The sequence below is a fragment of the Saccostrea echinata genome, unplaced genomic scaffold, assembly GCF_033153115.1.
Source record: "Saccostrea echinata isolate AGI-Se365-2 ecotype Australia unplaced genomic scaffold, CSIRO_AGI_Sech_v1 ptg000054l, whole genome shotgun sequence".
In the NCBI taxonomy this organism is placed as follows: Eukaryota; Metazoa; Mollusca; class Bivalvia; order Ostreida; family Ostreidae; genus Saccostrea; species Saccostrea echinata.
The window spans coordinates 16,024,365-16,038,360 of record NW_026889803.1 but is presented as its reverse complement, the minus strand read 5'-3'; the positions used below and the strand labels follow the sequence as shown (position 1 = coordinate 16,038,360).

Sequence of the window (13,996 nt, the reverse complement as noted above, 5' to 3'; positions counted from 1 at the left end):
GGGTTGCCTTGTTTAATTTTACACATAATTAAAGAAGTACATTTTTAGTAATGAATTTTTCAAATCAATGGCAGAATTCAATGTGTAGTATTTCGCAAGAGCTGATGTGCTGATTAATCTGACAAAAAATTATTACTAATCAGGTAACTATACAAACTGGTATTCAAACACTACCTACACACAGCCATATAAGCCTGTTTGGCATCTTTTGTGAAATGTTGATTTAAGTACACAAGTAAGAAAAACTAATAACAGATGAAGTTGTTTATTTTCAACTTAAAATTAATTTTAGTATAAATAAATATACAGAGAGCTAAATAAGATAATCGGTAAAATGAACAAGTTCATACAGTAAATTCATCATACCAGTACATGTAATAAAATTCAGCAATAGGTTGTCAATACAGCATATACTTATGAAAACCATTTCAATAACCAATTAAAGTGATAACAATCCAACAATAGATAAATCAAGTTTTAAATGCACACTAAATCTTAATTAATTCTATGACTCGTTACTCTATGTCTCTATGCTAAGCACCAATGATAGCCTACTGTGTATTCGTCATCCTCTGTCATATGGCAGCAAATTTCAGATCGAAGTATTTTAAAATTGTAAATAACCCTATAAATCAAAGAGCTATATTATGTCTTTGCTTAAAAGTTTTGAAGTCTGATGATCACATGTGTGCCTTGATGAAGTTGATAAGTCCATTTGTGGAGCCATCATGACTTGAAACTTTATCTTTTCCTCTCAACTCAGGCTGAATTACTTTTGCTAGCTGTTTTCCTAGTTCAACACTACAGTAAAAAAAAAAAGATATTACACATGTATTTTAAGAAAAAAATTGTTATACATATACAAAAGTATGATGGATGCATATAAATAAAAACATTCAAATTTATATAATTTAGATATTATAAATAACACCCTTGGTTTCAGAAATTTCTTAAAATCCATTCCATCATAGCGTTTAGAATATGAAAATAAAGATAACTTACCCCCACTGATCATAAGAGTTGATATCCCAGATAGTTCCTTGGACAAAGATCTTGTGTTCATACATTGCTAGAGGAAGTAAAATTATGACACGTTATTGAAAATATAAATAAAGAACAAGGAAGGTAAAAGACTGTTTTAGCCCTCTCTAGGTAACATTGGGAACAATGTAATTATCAAATGTAAATTGAATGCCAAAAATCACAGGAAAACAAACTTGGCCAATTTTTATAATATTTCCTAATTTTCATGAATTTTTAAACATATATGTATTTTGCTTAAGAAATTACAGAATGCAAGGAACTTCTGAAACCTAGACCAGAAAAAAATGTTATGCATTTTATAGTCTAGGGCCAGACACATCTGTTTGCAAGAATCAGACATAAACTCTATGATTGCAAAAGTGTAATGTGTCTGAAGTTTGAAAATTAATGCAAATTGAAAATTGAAATTCGACAATAATTCTAATTTTTAAACTTTTAGCGGCCCTTGTAAGTGCTATGAATTAAACTGAATAATGTTTCTGAACAAAGCATTATTTAAATTTCTTTATTAATGACTATCACAATTTCAAAATATGTTTGATTAAGGTGCCAAATTTGATCCTTATCATACATGTATATGTTCTTCATTCTTGAAAGGTTTTAATAACATTCTGGACTTCAAATTCTAAAATATTTTCACATCTAAAATTATTAATTTAAAATACATATGACTACATGTAAAATACATGTGACTTACCAATGAGAAGACCTAGTGTGAATGGAGTAAGTTTTTGGAATAGAATGGAGTTGCTTGGTCTGTTACCCTCAAAGACCTGGAAAAGAAATTTTTTTAGGTTTTAAATTGACCATACATTATATACATGTAGAAAAGTTTCTTCAACATGCTGATTTCATAATGTCTAATACAGTGAAAACTGTCTAATCCAACACCTGTGAAATCTGTTTAACTGTGAATTCCAACATTTATTTTCATTCCCATTTTTTTTTTACACTGGGTAATCTAATCTATTCCAACACAAAATTTGTCTCCCAGTGCATGTTGGATTAGACAGGTTTCACTGCACATGTACCCCAGTTGAAGAGGTGACCTATTTATTTGCTGACCTTGTGAGGAAGAATATGATCAATGTCAGCCTGTGACATTCCCGACTTCACAAGTTCCTCTCTAGCTTCATCCACCGTCTTCCCCTTCATCAGAGCCTCAGTCTGAGCCAGGAAGTTAGCTGTCAAAATCTGGAACGTATTAAGAGAAAGGTGAGTTTGATCATTAAATGTTCACAGTTTTTCAATTTGCCTATTATTCCGTTAAGCAGCGTATTTTACAGTAAAACTCGGTTGCAAGGAAGTCACTGGGACCTCAAATTTACTTTCGGTATAACCAAGATTCTTTATATCCGTATAATGCACATAGTGAAAGTCTTCTACTGGATTTGTAACAAATTCATTATAACCAAGATTTCCTTATAAGCAAGCTCTTTATAGTTGAGTTTTACTGTATATTCAGATCAATTCATGGTCTGGAATTTAATATTCATAAACATTTTTATGTAACGTTTTTTTAAAACAATTATTAGAGCTCTTAAAAATTTTTGTCATAGCCCAGCGTAATTACTGAATTACCAACAGTGCCCCCACTTGCTTTCATCGTAAACCTACATTACAATCAAATGATTGAATATCAATCAATCAAATTAAAGAAATTATATTTTTGGAATTTTAATAATATATCCCATGAAATCTGGGATGTGGGGAAACTCAAATTCAAAAAAAGAGTTGAGGTTTTCCTATTCAATCACATTCTCTTGGTGTTCTTTATGTGTTCTGTTGTGATAATTATGGATGATGTCAAGTTCTGAAGCACATGAGTTTTCTTAATAAAATTCAAGTATTTGACTTCAAACACAATTCTGTCTTAAGTACATGTATATGATACAATTTCTCCGATTGCCTTCATAATAAAGAATATTAAATTTACTTCAATAGCTTTTTTTTAAGTAATAGTTTTGAAAACCTTTAAAAAATTACAGACATGAATGGAAAAAAAGAGAAGATATTTACCTCATGATGTAGTCCATTCTGAATTGGATTTTGGGTTTTCACAGGCATTAAAAAGTCACATGGAATTAACCTTGTTCCTGCAGAGAGAAAAAACAGTGTTACAAAAACTTCACTGGAAACAAATTAAAAATTTTAATGTCTATGTAGAAAAACAAGCAAGACCTACTAATTAAATGATTGACCTCTGACCTTGATGGATGAGTTGGTAAAATGCATGCTGTCCATTTGTTCCAGGCTCTCCCCAGATGATAGGTCCTGTTTTATAATTACATTTCTGTCCACTCCTAGTTATGTATTTCCCATTACTCTCCATATCCCCCTGCTGGAAGTATGCTGCAAATCTGTGCATATACTGCAAGAGACGCCATTTAGTTATCAGTGTGTGTACAGCACTTACAAATTTTCAGCCCAATATCTTTGCTAAAAGAGGTACAATTCAAAAGATCTTTAAAACAGTTATTTTCATTCAATTATTAAGATATGTAATCAAAGAATTCAAAGCTTGAAACTCTAACTAATGTTATCTACAAGTAAGTCAATGCCTCATACCAAATAACAGTGCAGTAATTAAGATCCATTAGTTACATGAAAATTCAAATTGTTAATCATTATACAGTGGTTCCCGTTTTATCGAATAGTCAAGTTGTCAGCCTAGTTTTATCCGAATAGCCGAAAATTAGAATAGCTGATTGCTCCATACCGAGTCCAAAGATAGATGTATAGAGCTACATGAATTGATAATACATCGTAGCAAATTTCAAACTTGCACTTTCGTTTTCTTTTGACATGTTTACTTAATGACTTTATTAAAAAAAATTTATTTCACTTACTTATGAATTTAATATGAAATTTTTTTTCAATTTAATTGACGTATAGAATATATTCTTTGATAGTTATTGCCATCTTTCTTCAGCACATGTTTACATTCCTTCTTCGATGGTCGCCATTTTGGAAACGGAAGTAGACTAAATGCTTGACTAATAACCGTAAACTATTTTTCCCTGGATAGATTGTAAATTAAAAATAAACAAAAATATTAAATATATGTAATTGTTTCGTTTTTATTTGTTTCTTTAATACGGTTACGTATTTTATACTGTGTGTGAGTTTACCAGTCTCGTTCTTGTCTGCTGAAGAAAGACTTTGAGAACCATGTGGAGAAAGATGGTATGAATTTTGAGACGTATTTTTATAGAACGGGCCATTTGTGATTTTTACCATAAATTTTGCACTGAAAAGTGAATAAATATTAAGCCAATTGACCAAGTTAAACGATTGAATAGGTTTATTTCATTATCCAAGCAAATTTTCATACACAAGCTAATCAGTTCAATAATTAAAATTTCACGCCGAAAAAATTGCAAATAATTGTCATAATTAACAAGTGCATCATTGAACCCAAGCTGATCACCACAACTGTAATCAAAACATATCTATTTACTATGCCCATTATTGACACAGGTAAGGTGTCTGTGTGCGTCCAGGCGTAACTAATCCACTCATTGTCGTACTCAAGCCAGTCAAGGTAATTGGTGTCAAACTGTGTAAACAAAGGCTTCACATACGAAGTTGGAGGTGTGAACAAGGTGCTGATTATCAAAAAACACTATGATAGTCCAAATTTTTGTATCGGATAAAACGAAATTCCAATATTTTCTCATCAGAATATCAGGTGAAATTATTAATAAATATATAAGAAATGGTTTTGTGCGCTGATATTATATTGAAATAGCCGAAATATTTGTTAAACCGCTATCCGATAAAATGGAAGCCACTGTATAGACCTTCGATTATACAACTAAATATACATTTCACTTGCAGCATCTCAACAAAAGCAGTTTGTATCTCTAGATGCATCATCAATGCAGGTTTGACCCAGGTAGGTCATATACATTTAGTTACTTAGGAAGTGGACCTGCTCTGACAACTTTGACATGGGATGCTGATGCTTAGGGTATAGCATAAACTCATCTTGATCTTGTATTGGTGAGCTTAAGAAGTATTCCATTCCAATTAAATCCAAGTAAAATATATTATTGACCTACTTGATCATATGGTAGCAATGTTTGTGTTTCTGCTCCAAAGAAATTGTTGTACCAAACCCCGATCAGTGCCAAGATCACAGGAATCTGAAGAAATCAAAGTGTAATAATGTGATTTAAACACACATTACACAGTAATGTAGACCCTGGAACTTAAAATTGACTTACACATAGCGAAGGAGCTTACATTTGATTCTAATGGAGCACTGACAAAATGATTGTCCATGAAGTGTCCCCCAGCCTGCAAATCCTCAAAGTTGTCCATTCCTAGGTGTAGTGAAGTAAAGAACAAATTGATACAGAAGGTATATTCTATTGTAAAAAGAAAATTATCATTAATGTGAGATATGACTTACCAATGTAGAGTGCAATGGACAGTCCAATAGCTGACCAGAGGGAATATCGACCACCTACCCACTGTTTAATATAGTTGTAACACATTTATAATATTAACAACATGTATCTCAATTTTCTTCACTTGAATTTATCTTTATAAATTCAGAGAGATCAAGAGAGAAAAAATTAAGTAAACTGTTAATACTTACATCCCAAAATCCAAACATATTTTTTTCATCTATTCCAAATTCTTTCACCTTTGTCTGCAAAACATTGGTATATAAACCCAAATTAAACAATTTTCATGTTACATATGGTATATCCTTTTTTCATCAGTAATATAACAGAAGCTGTTTTCAGTATGTGTATATTTACTTTCTTTCAATTTGGTTAATATGTATTTTATTGAAACTATATGTATGTACACTGTATCTAATCTATTACACATGTAACACAAACAAAATTCAAAAAGCAATCACTTACTGCATTTGTAGATAGAGCAACAAAGTGCTTGGCAATGGCACTATCCTGTAAATATATAAAAACATATTTTACCACCTGTTCCCCATTTTTGGATGTATTCAAAGTAAAACAACATCATATTACAAGAATAACAAGTTTAACCAATATCAGATTATGTAGAATGACTGGAATATCGGATTATGTGGAATGACTGGAATATCAGATTATGTGGAATGACTGGAATCCACTATGTGTGTACTCTACGTTCACCTGTTTTGCTGCCTCCAATAACCAGGCCTTGGCAGACTGAGCATTGGTGATTGTTTCTTGTGTTGTGAATGTCTGTAAATAAAATAAAGTACAAAGTCATACTTGGTGTCTTATGAGACACAAATTTGTATATATCTTTGCAGAACCTATCACAAGCATATACATAACCATGTAGTCATAAATGGATAAATTTTGAAGTAATGAAGAAAACAACACATTGTAATAGCAAATAAACAATCCTGTATTAAATAAAACCTTATATGAAGACTGCGGTGGATATTTTTTTTTTACCTTGGAAGCAATGATGAATAGTGTAGTTTCAGGATTCAGCTTTTTTAGAGTTTCAGCCATGTGTGTGCCATCTATGTTGGAGACAAAATGGACATTTGGGCCTGTCTTGTATGGCTTTAATGCTTCTGTCACCATTAGGGGTCCCTGTCATACAAATTAAAAAAATGTAATTATACCGACATATGGTACATTTTGTACGGGTATTAAAATTTCTTTCTCTACTTCAAATTATTATTAAAATTGCTAGAAGAGTATGTAACTTTCTGAAAAAGTGCTTTGATATTAGAAGAGAAAAACTTCAACATAACTAATATACTTACTGGAATAATTTTTTTTCTTTGATTTTATTTATGTTTCATGACTTTATGCCAATGTATGATGGTGTTGTAAAATAAATGAATTGAAATCTCCCTTTCTGACACAATTTTCTTTTATAACAGGACGGGAAAAATGTGACCAACCTGATGAGGATATAAATCCAGGCCCCTTGAACTCTAGACAGGCCAGTACTCTACAAACTGACCTATCTGTCTTTGGCAATCAAATCTAGCTTGTCTGCCACACTTTAATAATATTACTGAAAGTCTGCCTTGATATCTTTATCAGTTACTTGCCAGATCGGATCCTCCAATACCGATATTGACCACATCAGTGATGGATTTCCCAGTGTAACCTTTCCAATTACCACTCTGGACAGAATCAGTGAATTCCCTCATGTGTGTCAGTACTGCATTTACATCAGGCATGACCTGTAAACAAACAATCAAATAGTTTTTCTACATTTCAAATTTCCTTAAACCTTTCATCGAGAAACATTTGTTAAAAAACACTATTACCCGCTGAATGATGAAGCCACGCCCTCCAGCGTAGCAACAATCAGCATTGCTTGACGACGGGTGATATTCCAAAAAATAGTGACTGTGCAGAATTTATGCGCGCAAGGTTCACTGTTATATGTATTTGTATAAAACATTTAGTATAATATAATTAATATTGCATGTAGTTGAGTGTAACACTGAAAACTTTCAACCCTCGAAAAACAATTAGTTGACTTGGGTGAAAAATTTCAATGTTACACTCAACTACATGCAATATTTATATAATAGTTTTTATAGTTTTATTGCAAAAGTCTTAAGACTCTAAACAATACTCTTCTCCTTTACTTTCCATTTTGTAAAATGATGGCTTTGTATCCTTACATCTTTTCCATCCACCATTGTAGGAGTGTTAGATTTATTTCTAAGAGCCACATGTAAAACAGCTCTATTTTCAGTGAAGTTAATCTTTTCACCAGCAAACATTGCCGCTCTCATTTCTTCTACTTTCCTCTCTTTAGCCTGCAAACCATTAAAAAAACACAAATCCTTGATGTAATTTTTTTCTTTATTAACTTACAAACTTAATAATGAAAGCAAATATTACAGGTCTTAATGTTTTGTATAATCATCACAGTATACGGAGAACCAATATTCTTGAATTTCAAAGATCACTCTTAATTATCCCCTTGAATGATAACTTTGTCAACATATCAGTTCATTGAATCTTCTGTATCTGTGAGTTACCCATGGAATTACATCCTGATGAATCGGTAAAAATTACATTGACTCCCACAAATTAAAATGATTCCACAGTATTACAATTTAGATGAAATTTTTAAAAAAAATAATTGTAATGTATATATATGAATTAATAGGCAAAGAATTCCATTTGCCCACTTACCAGCTTAAACAGAAGTCCCATAGTTGTGCTGTCCACCAAGTTCTTGGAATAGTCCAGAAGGAAATCTCCATCTTTTGTCTCTAACTTTTGGCTATTTGACAAATAGAAAGGTAGTAAAGTCAAACATTTTCTTACTTAGATGTAACCCTTAGTATATATACATATTACATCATGCATTCTCAAAATAGATACATGATACTGAGATAGTTAATAGGGTAGAAAATATGCATAGAATAACACACCCATGCATCAATAAGGTGTCTTCAAGAAAATTTCTCAGATGCTTCCCAGCTAGTCGGAAATACCTAATGTTTTCCAGGCTTTTTTTTAACGATTTTGATTTTTGATGTCAAAATCATTAAAAATAGCCTGGAAAATGTCAGGTGTTTTGGAATGCTATTGGACTCTACACAATTACAAGACAATTAACTTGTTTTGATAAAACATGTTTACAGACAACATGTTTTAAGTAACATTTTCATATTTAATACAGTCAATTCTTGCTATCTCAAACTTGAAGGGACCGAGAAAATGCTTCGAGGTAACCAAGGATTCAAGATATCTAGGGTAAAATACTTAATAAGGAATAATTAGTAGGGACTTCAAAATCACTTCAACGTATCCATGGTATTTGAGATATCTGTGTTCGAGATACAGAAGTTCAACTGTATTATTATTTTCAAATTAAACTTTGTTTGTTGATCCTGTTTATCCTATTATTAGTCTTTCTAGTTTTCACATTTCTTATGATTATATTTTTCCTTTAAAGCTATCTACATGATGCCTGTCATTTATTTTTTTCCCAAAATTTTGTAGTCTCAGGTGAGTTTCACGACAATATCAGTATACAGCAATTAAGATATTAAAAGAATCAATAAGAAATCAGATGACCCATTCTTGTCCTTTCTTTTTACTCACCATGCCTTTTTAGCCCCAATTAATATGTCTATACATGAAATAAATGCATAATATTATACAAATGTATTAAATGGTATTAGACTTTCAACAAGTGTATGGATCAAACAAACTGCAAGGATGGATAGAGAGGTATAGGGTTCAGTGGTGATCTGTAAGAGATAGAAGAACAGAATTTGGTTATAGTTTGGAGTAGCTGCGGAACTGTAGAGTTATGGTTTTATACTATAAAGACTAAAATACATAACCATAACGCTACAGTTCTGCAGCTAAGTTTGGAGATGATGAAGAAATTTAATATGGTGTGACCAACTTCGTCTATTCTCTTGCCAGAGAAACATTATCTTTTATATGTACGTCCTGTATTATGCAAATAAACAAGTGCTTGCGTAAAATCTTAAGTGCTGTTGTCATTTTCAAGTACTTTAACATGCATTACTCATACCTGAACTTGTCAAATCTAGATGCATCCTCTTTAAGCATCTGTAGCATGTTCAATTTGGATCCCTTTGAATCGTAATAATTCTGTAGCTCTTTCCAGGCTGCCTCTGAAGTTAATGGTGCTCGCTTGATGTTTGCCATCTTTGTAAATAAATGCTCAATCAAAGCGAAAGTTGACACGATGATCTGTTGCTGTTTTGCTTCCCTCTTGCTACTTGTCCCGCTTCAGCTGTTACTCACTTTCCTGTCACCGGCTTGAGCTTCCTCTCAAATCACCTTGAATCATTCGGAAGTTTACTCGGAAGGTTTTGGATGTTTACCTAATGCAGTGTACATACAATCAAAGGAGGATCTAAAGGGAGTGGATACTTGATTGAAAATCCTTGACAAGCAAAAAAAAAAAGGGGGGCATCAGACGTTTTTATTGAGGGGGCACAAGCATTTAGTATCTATTTTTACTAAAGTAATCTATATATCGGCAAAATTATGGGGGGGGGGGGGCGTTTCCCCCTTGGTTCCTACGGCCATCATTTATGTTCAGTTGTTGTCCTTGTTCTCCGCTTTCGCTAAAAGGGGGAGGGGATGTTGTGTTAATTTGGGCCCCTAGATTTGTAATATTCCGAAAGATTCTTTTTAAAAGTCCTAAAAAAAATCAAATTAGCGTTTGCATGCAATAACATATTTAACTCCCAGCAAGACTTATATAGAAAACCCTTATTGATTATTAAAGGTCAAAGGTCAAGGTCAGAAATTCACATACATGTATTACAATAAAACCTCGGTTTCCATAATTATGATATAATTTTAGTTGTCTGTGAGTTTTTTGCGATCAAAATTTCACATCATATAACTCCCTATTTTTTTTTTTTATTTTGAGGTCAAAAGGACAAAGATCAGGTCACAAATTCAAACGCAGTGTTGCATAAAGTAGTCTTTAGTTCTCTTTGAGCTTTTACAATGAATCTATTGAAAGCAATCTCCCAAGGCCACTGTTGAATTGAAGGACAGAAGGTAAAAGGTCAATTAAGGTATTTTTTCCATATGCATTGGGGTGGGGTGGGGTGGGTGGGGTGTCTTCCACCCTCTTACTTTGTTCTTAGTTAAGTGAAGGACATAAATTCCCTGAATAAGTGAATTAGCTTTTTTTTTTTAAATTTACAACATTTGATCAAAATATGATTGGCACTTCATATTGTTATTTAAGAGTTAAAAAAATCAGGCAATTAAATTTCACATTTATAAGCGTCGAAGTCATGGAATCTTGTAAACAGTAATCAAATTATTTAGTGCATAAAAATAAATTTGAAAAAAAAGAAAGAAAATAGAGATATGCTGTATACTCGAGAAGTGCATATGTATATTCATAGACCTGAAGCAAATGCTTTAGGTCTATGGTATATAGGCCTACAGCGTATTTCGTAATTTTTTTTTCAACTAAGTTCTATTGTAGAAAAAATGTCAATACCCTTTCAAAACACCTGCACAAGTGATCTTACCTTTGTGAAATGTATTAAAATTCAAGGAACTTAAAATGTTACCAGTACATGTGGTATCGTAATGCTACCAAGAAAGACCAGATTCAGCAGAAGGATAACTTGATCTGCAACTGTGTTTGCACATATGCAGATGTGTATTAAATCTTTTCCAATATTTATCTCAAAGTTTGATGCGAAAAATACGGAAAACAGAACAATTTGTTGATTTTCAGTCACAACTGTAACCCCCCCCCCCTTCCCTGTCTCCAAATCATACAGTCTCTGACATTGCGATAATATGTTATAAGTCACTCGGAATGTTAATATTGGGACTACACATTCATCCTCTCTCATAAAACCCGTGGCTTGTGACGATGCTATATAGATGCAGTGGTGGGGGATGGGGTTAGAAGAAGAAGACAACATTCTTTTCGACAAAAAATGATACTGTATACTATACTTTCAGTGGGAAGGTTTGACCGTACTGCACCGAAAAAAAGGAGGAGGGATAACGACCTCTCAATGAAAATTTCTATTTTAAAATAGCAAAAAAATATTTTCAGAAAAAGGGAGTGGCACAGCCCCCTGCTCCCCTCTCTTATTACGAAAGCCTATTAGGATCAAACTACGGTAAAAAAAAAAAAAAAAAATCAAAAGGCGTTATAACGCCTTTTTAAAAGGCTTATAACGCGAAAAAAAAGGCGTAATAACGCCTTTTGAAAGGCGTTATAACGCGGAAAAAGGCGTAATAACGCAAATAAAGGCGTAATTACGCCTTTCCAAAAGACGTTATTACGCCTTTTAAAATGGCGTTATTACGCCTTTTAAAAAGGCGTTATTACGCCTCTTTTTTTCAATACATGACTTACTTAGCCACTCTGGGGGCTGATTATTACGAAAGCCTATTAGGATCAAACTACATACGGTAAAAAAAAAATTTAAAAGGCGTTATAACGCCTTTTGAAAAGGCGTTATAACGCGAAAAAAGGCGTAATAACGCAAATAAAGGCGTTATAACGCGAAAAAGGCGTTATTACGCCTTTGAAAAAGGCGTTATTATGCCTTTTGAAGGGCCATTATTATGTCTTTGGCAGGCCCGTGCTTTTAAAGTGTGTGGGTGGGGGTGGGGGGTGGGGGTCCCATAAAATTGACAAGCAAACAAAAAAACAAGAAACACCCCCACCCACCCCACCCCACCCCGAAAAAAATAAACTGCCTAAACTTCAGGGGAAACATTTTCTAATTTTTCGGTAAAACCTTTTTTAAATGCAATGACTTGCCCGAGTTTAACCACACTTCAACAAAATGTTAAGGGATCAAGCAAGCAATAAATGATTTTTTATATTTAAACTATAGCAAGACTATTCTCCCAAAAAGTGGGGAGGGGGAGCTTCCCCCCCCACTCACATTCGTACTACCGGCCTGTTTGAAAAGGAGTTATATCCAAAAATGGAAAGGCGTTATTTTAAAATAGTAAATATATGAAAGATTGAACCAAAGCCATCTTTATTTATGCAATATTTAGATTAAATGTTTTAATATTTAAAATTATATTATAAATTATAGTATTTTCTATATTCCTGCACATCTCGCAGACAGTTGTTTGCATTTTGGATGCATATTAAGAGAAGTCAACACTCTACTTTTGAAAATCCAGGATATAGGCAGAACCAGCTTTGGGCTTTGCTAGCCACGTATTAAAAATTCATGTCAAATTTGAAATATTTTTCTCTCCTCTTGGTAAAAAACAGGCAAAGTATTTGCATAGGTATAATGAGCAATTAGCCTTCAACAAAATTTCTGAAATCCATGCACCTTGGTAGAGGCGTCTTGCATCAGAGAAGGACTAAGTTGGTTTAACACTGAAAATATTTTACACATTTAAAAATCTTTTTTCCCAGAAATTTAATTATAATCAGCCCCCAGGGTGGGCTAAGTAAGTCATGTATTGAAAAAAAAGAGGTGTAATAACGCCTTTTTAAAAGGCGTAATAACGCCATTTTAAAAGGCGTAATAACGCCTTTTGGAAAGGCGTAATAAAACCTTTTGGAAAGGCGTAATAACGCCTTTTGGAAAGGCGTAATAACGCCTTTTGGAAAGGCGTTATAACGCCTTTTGGAAAGGCGTACGCCTTTAAGAAAGGCGTAATAACGCCTTTTGGAAAGGCGTAATAACGCCTTTTGGAAAGGCGTTATAACGCCGTTTGGAAAGGCGTAATTACGCCTTTTTCCGCGTTATAACGCCTTTTCACCTAGTTTGATCCTAATAGGCTTTCGTATTAATTAAATGATGGAATAATATATAAAAATTATCCATCCAGTGATCAGGTTAAATGTTTGTTAATATACATTCTCCGCCTTCAAAGAACGAAATGTTTCATGTACAGATTGTCTAAACAAGGGGACGAAACAACTTCCGGTGCAGAAAACATTGATGCTTCTTCAAGTTCTTGCCAGTTTTGGGATGTTGATCATGTTATGTCAAATTTATTCATAAGGATGTCATTGTGATAGAAACAGATAGGAACCAAAGAGTAAAGCTTTTCTTCCTGTAGCCTAACGATTCAACTACGGGCGTCTGAAATGTTAGGAGTAAGTTTTATTTTGGTTAGAACAAAATATCTAGTCTGCATATTGCATGCGGAGTGGACAAAAGTTACCGTCAATATGGACTTCATTTTTTCTTTTTCTTTCTTTCTTTCTTTTCTTTTTTTTTTTTGAAGTAGATATCACATGTTGATTTAGTTATGTACTATGAAGTTTGAAGATAATATTCCTAAAACTGTTATACAGAGATAATGAGACTTAGTTATTGTATGACGAGTATCAGGAATAACTGGAATCCAAACATTGGTCAAGTTCCCAGAATTCCACAATCTGGCTACTGCCATTCCTTGCAAAAAATATGTTTTACGGTGCCACATGTACTGCTTGATGAATATACAGATTTTAATTCGAATTTTCTCTGTTCTTACATGTTAGT

General features: G+C 33.1%; 1 protein-coding gene across 1 annotated transcript; it reads right to left on the bottom strand.

Annotated features, from left to right (window-relative positions):
- Positions 1-249: 249 nt before the first annotated feature.
- On the bottom strand, positions 250-9,783 carry LOC133172724 (glucose-6-phosphate isomerase-like). Its single transcript, XM_061307678.1, has 17 exons — positions 9,544-9,783; positions 8,184-8,274; positions 7,664-7,801; positions 7,079-7,213; positions 6,465-6,608; positions 6,174-6,245; positions 5,925-5,969; positions 5,651-5,704; positions 5,462-5,522; positions 5,293-5,372; positions 5,109-5,192; positions 3,253-3,415; positions 3,064-3,140; positions 2,110-2,238; positions 1,742-1,817; positions 1,003-1,069; positions 250-801 (listed from the first exon to the last, which is right to left on the bottom strand). Exons 1-17 carry the CDS (start codon positions 9,678-9,680, stop codon positions 681-683), a joined length of 1,674 nt encoding a protein of 557 aa, XP_061163662.1. The 5' UTR covers positions 9,681-9,783; the 3' UTR covers positions 250-680.
- Positions 9,784-13,996: the final 4,213 nt, after the last annotated feature.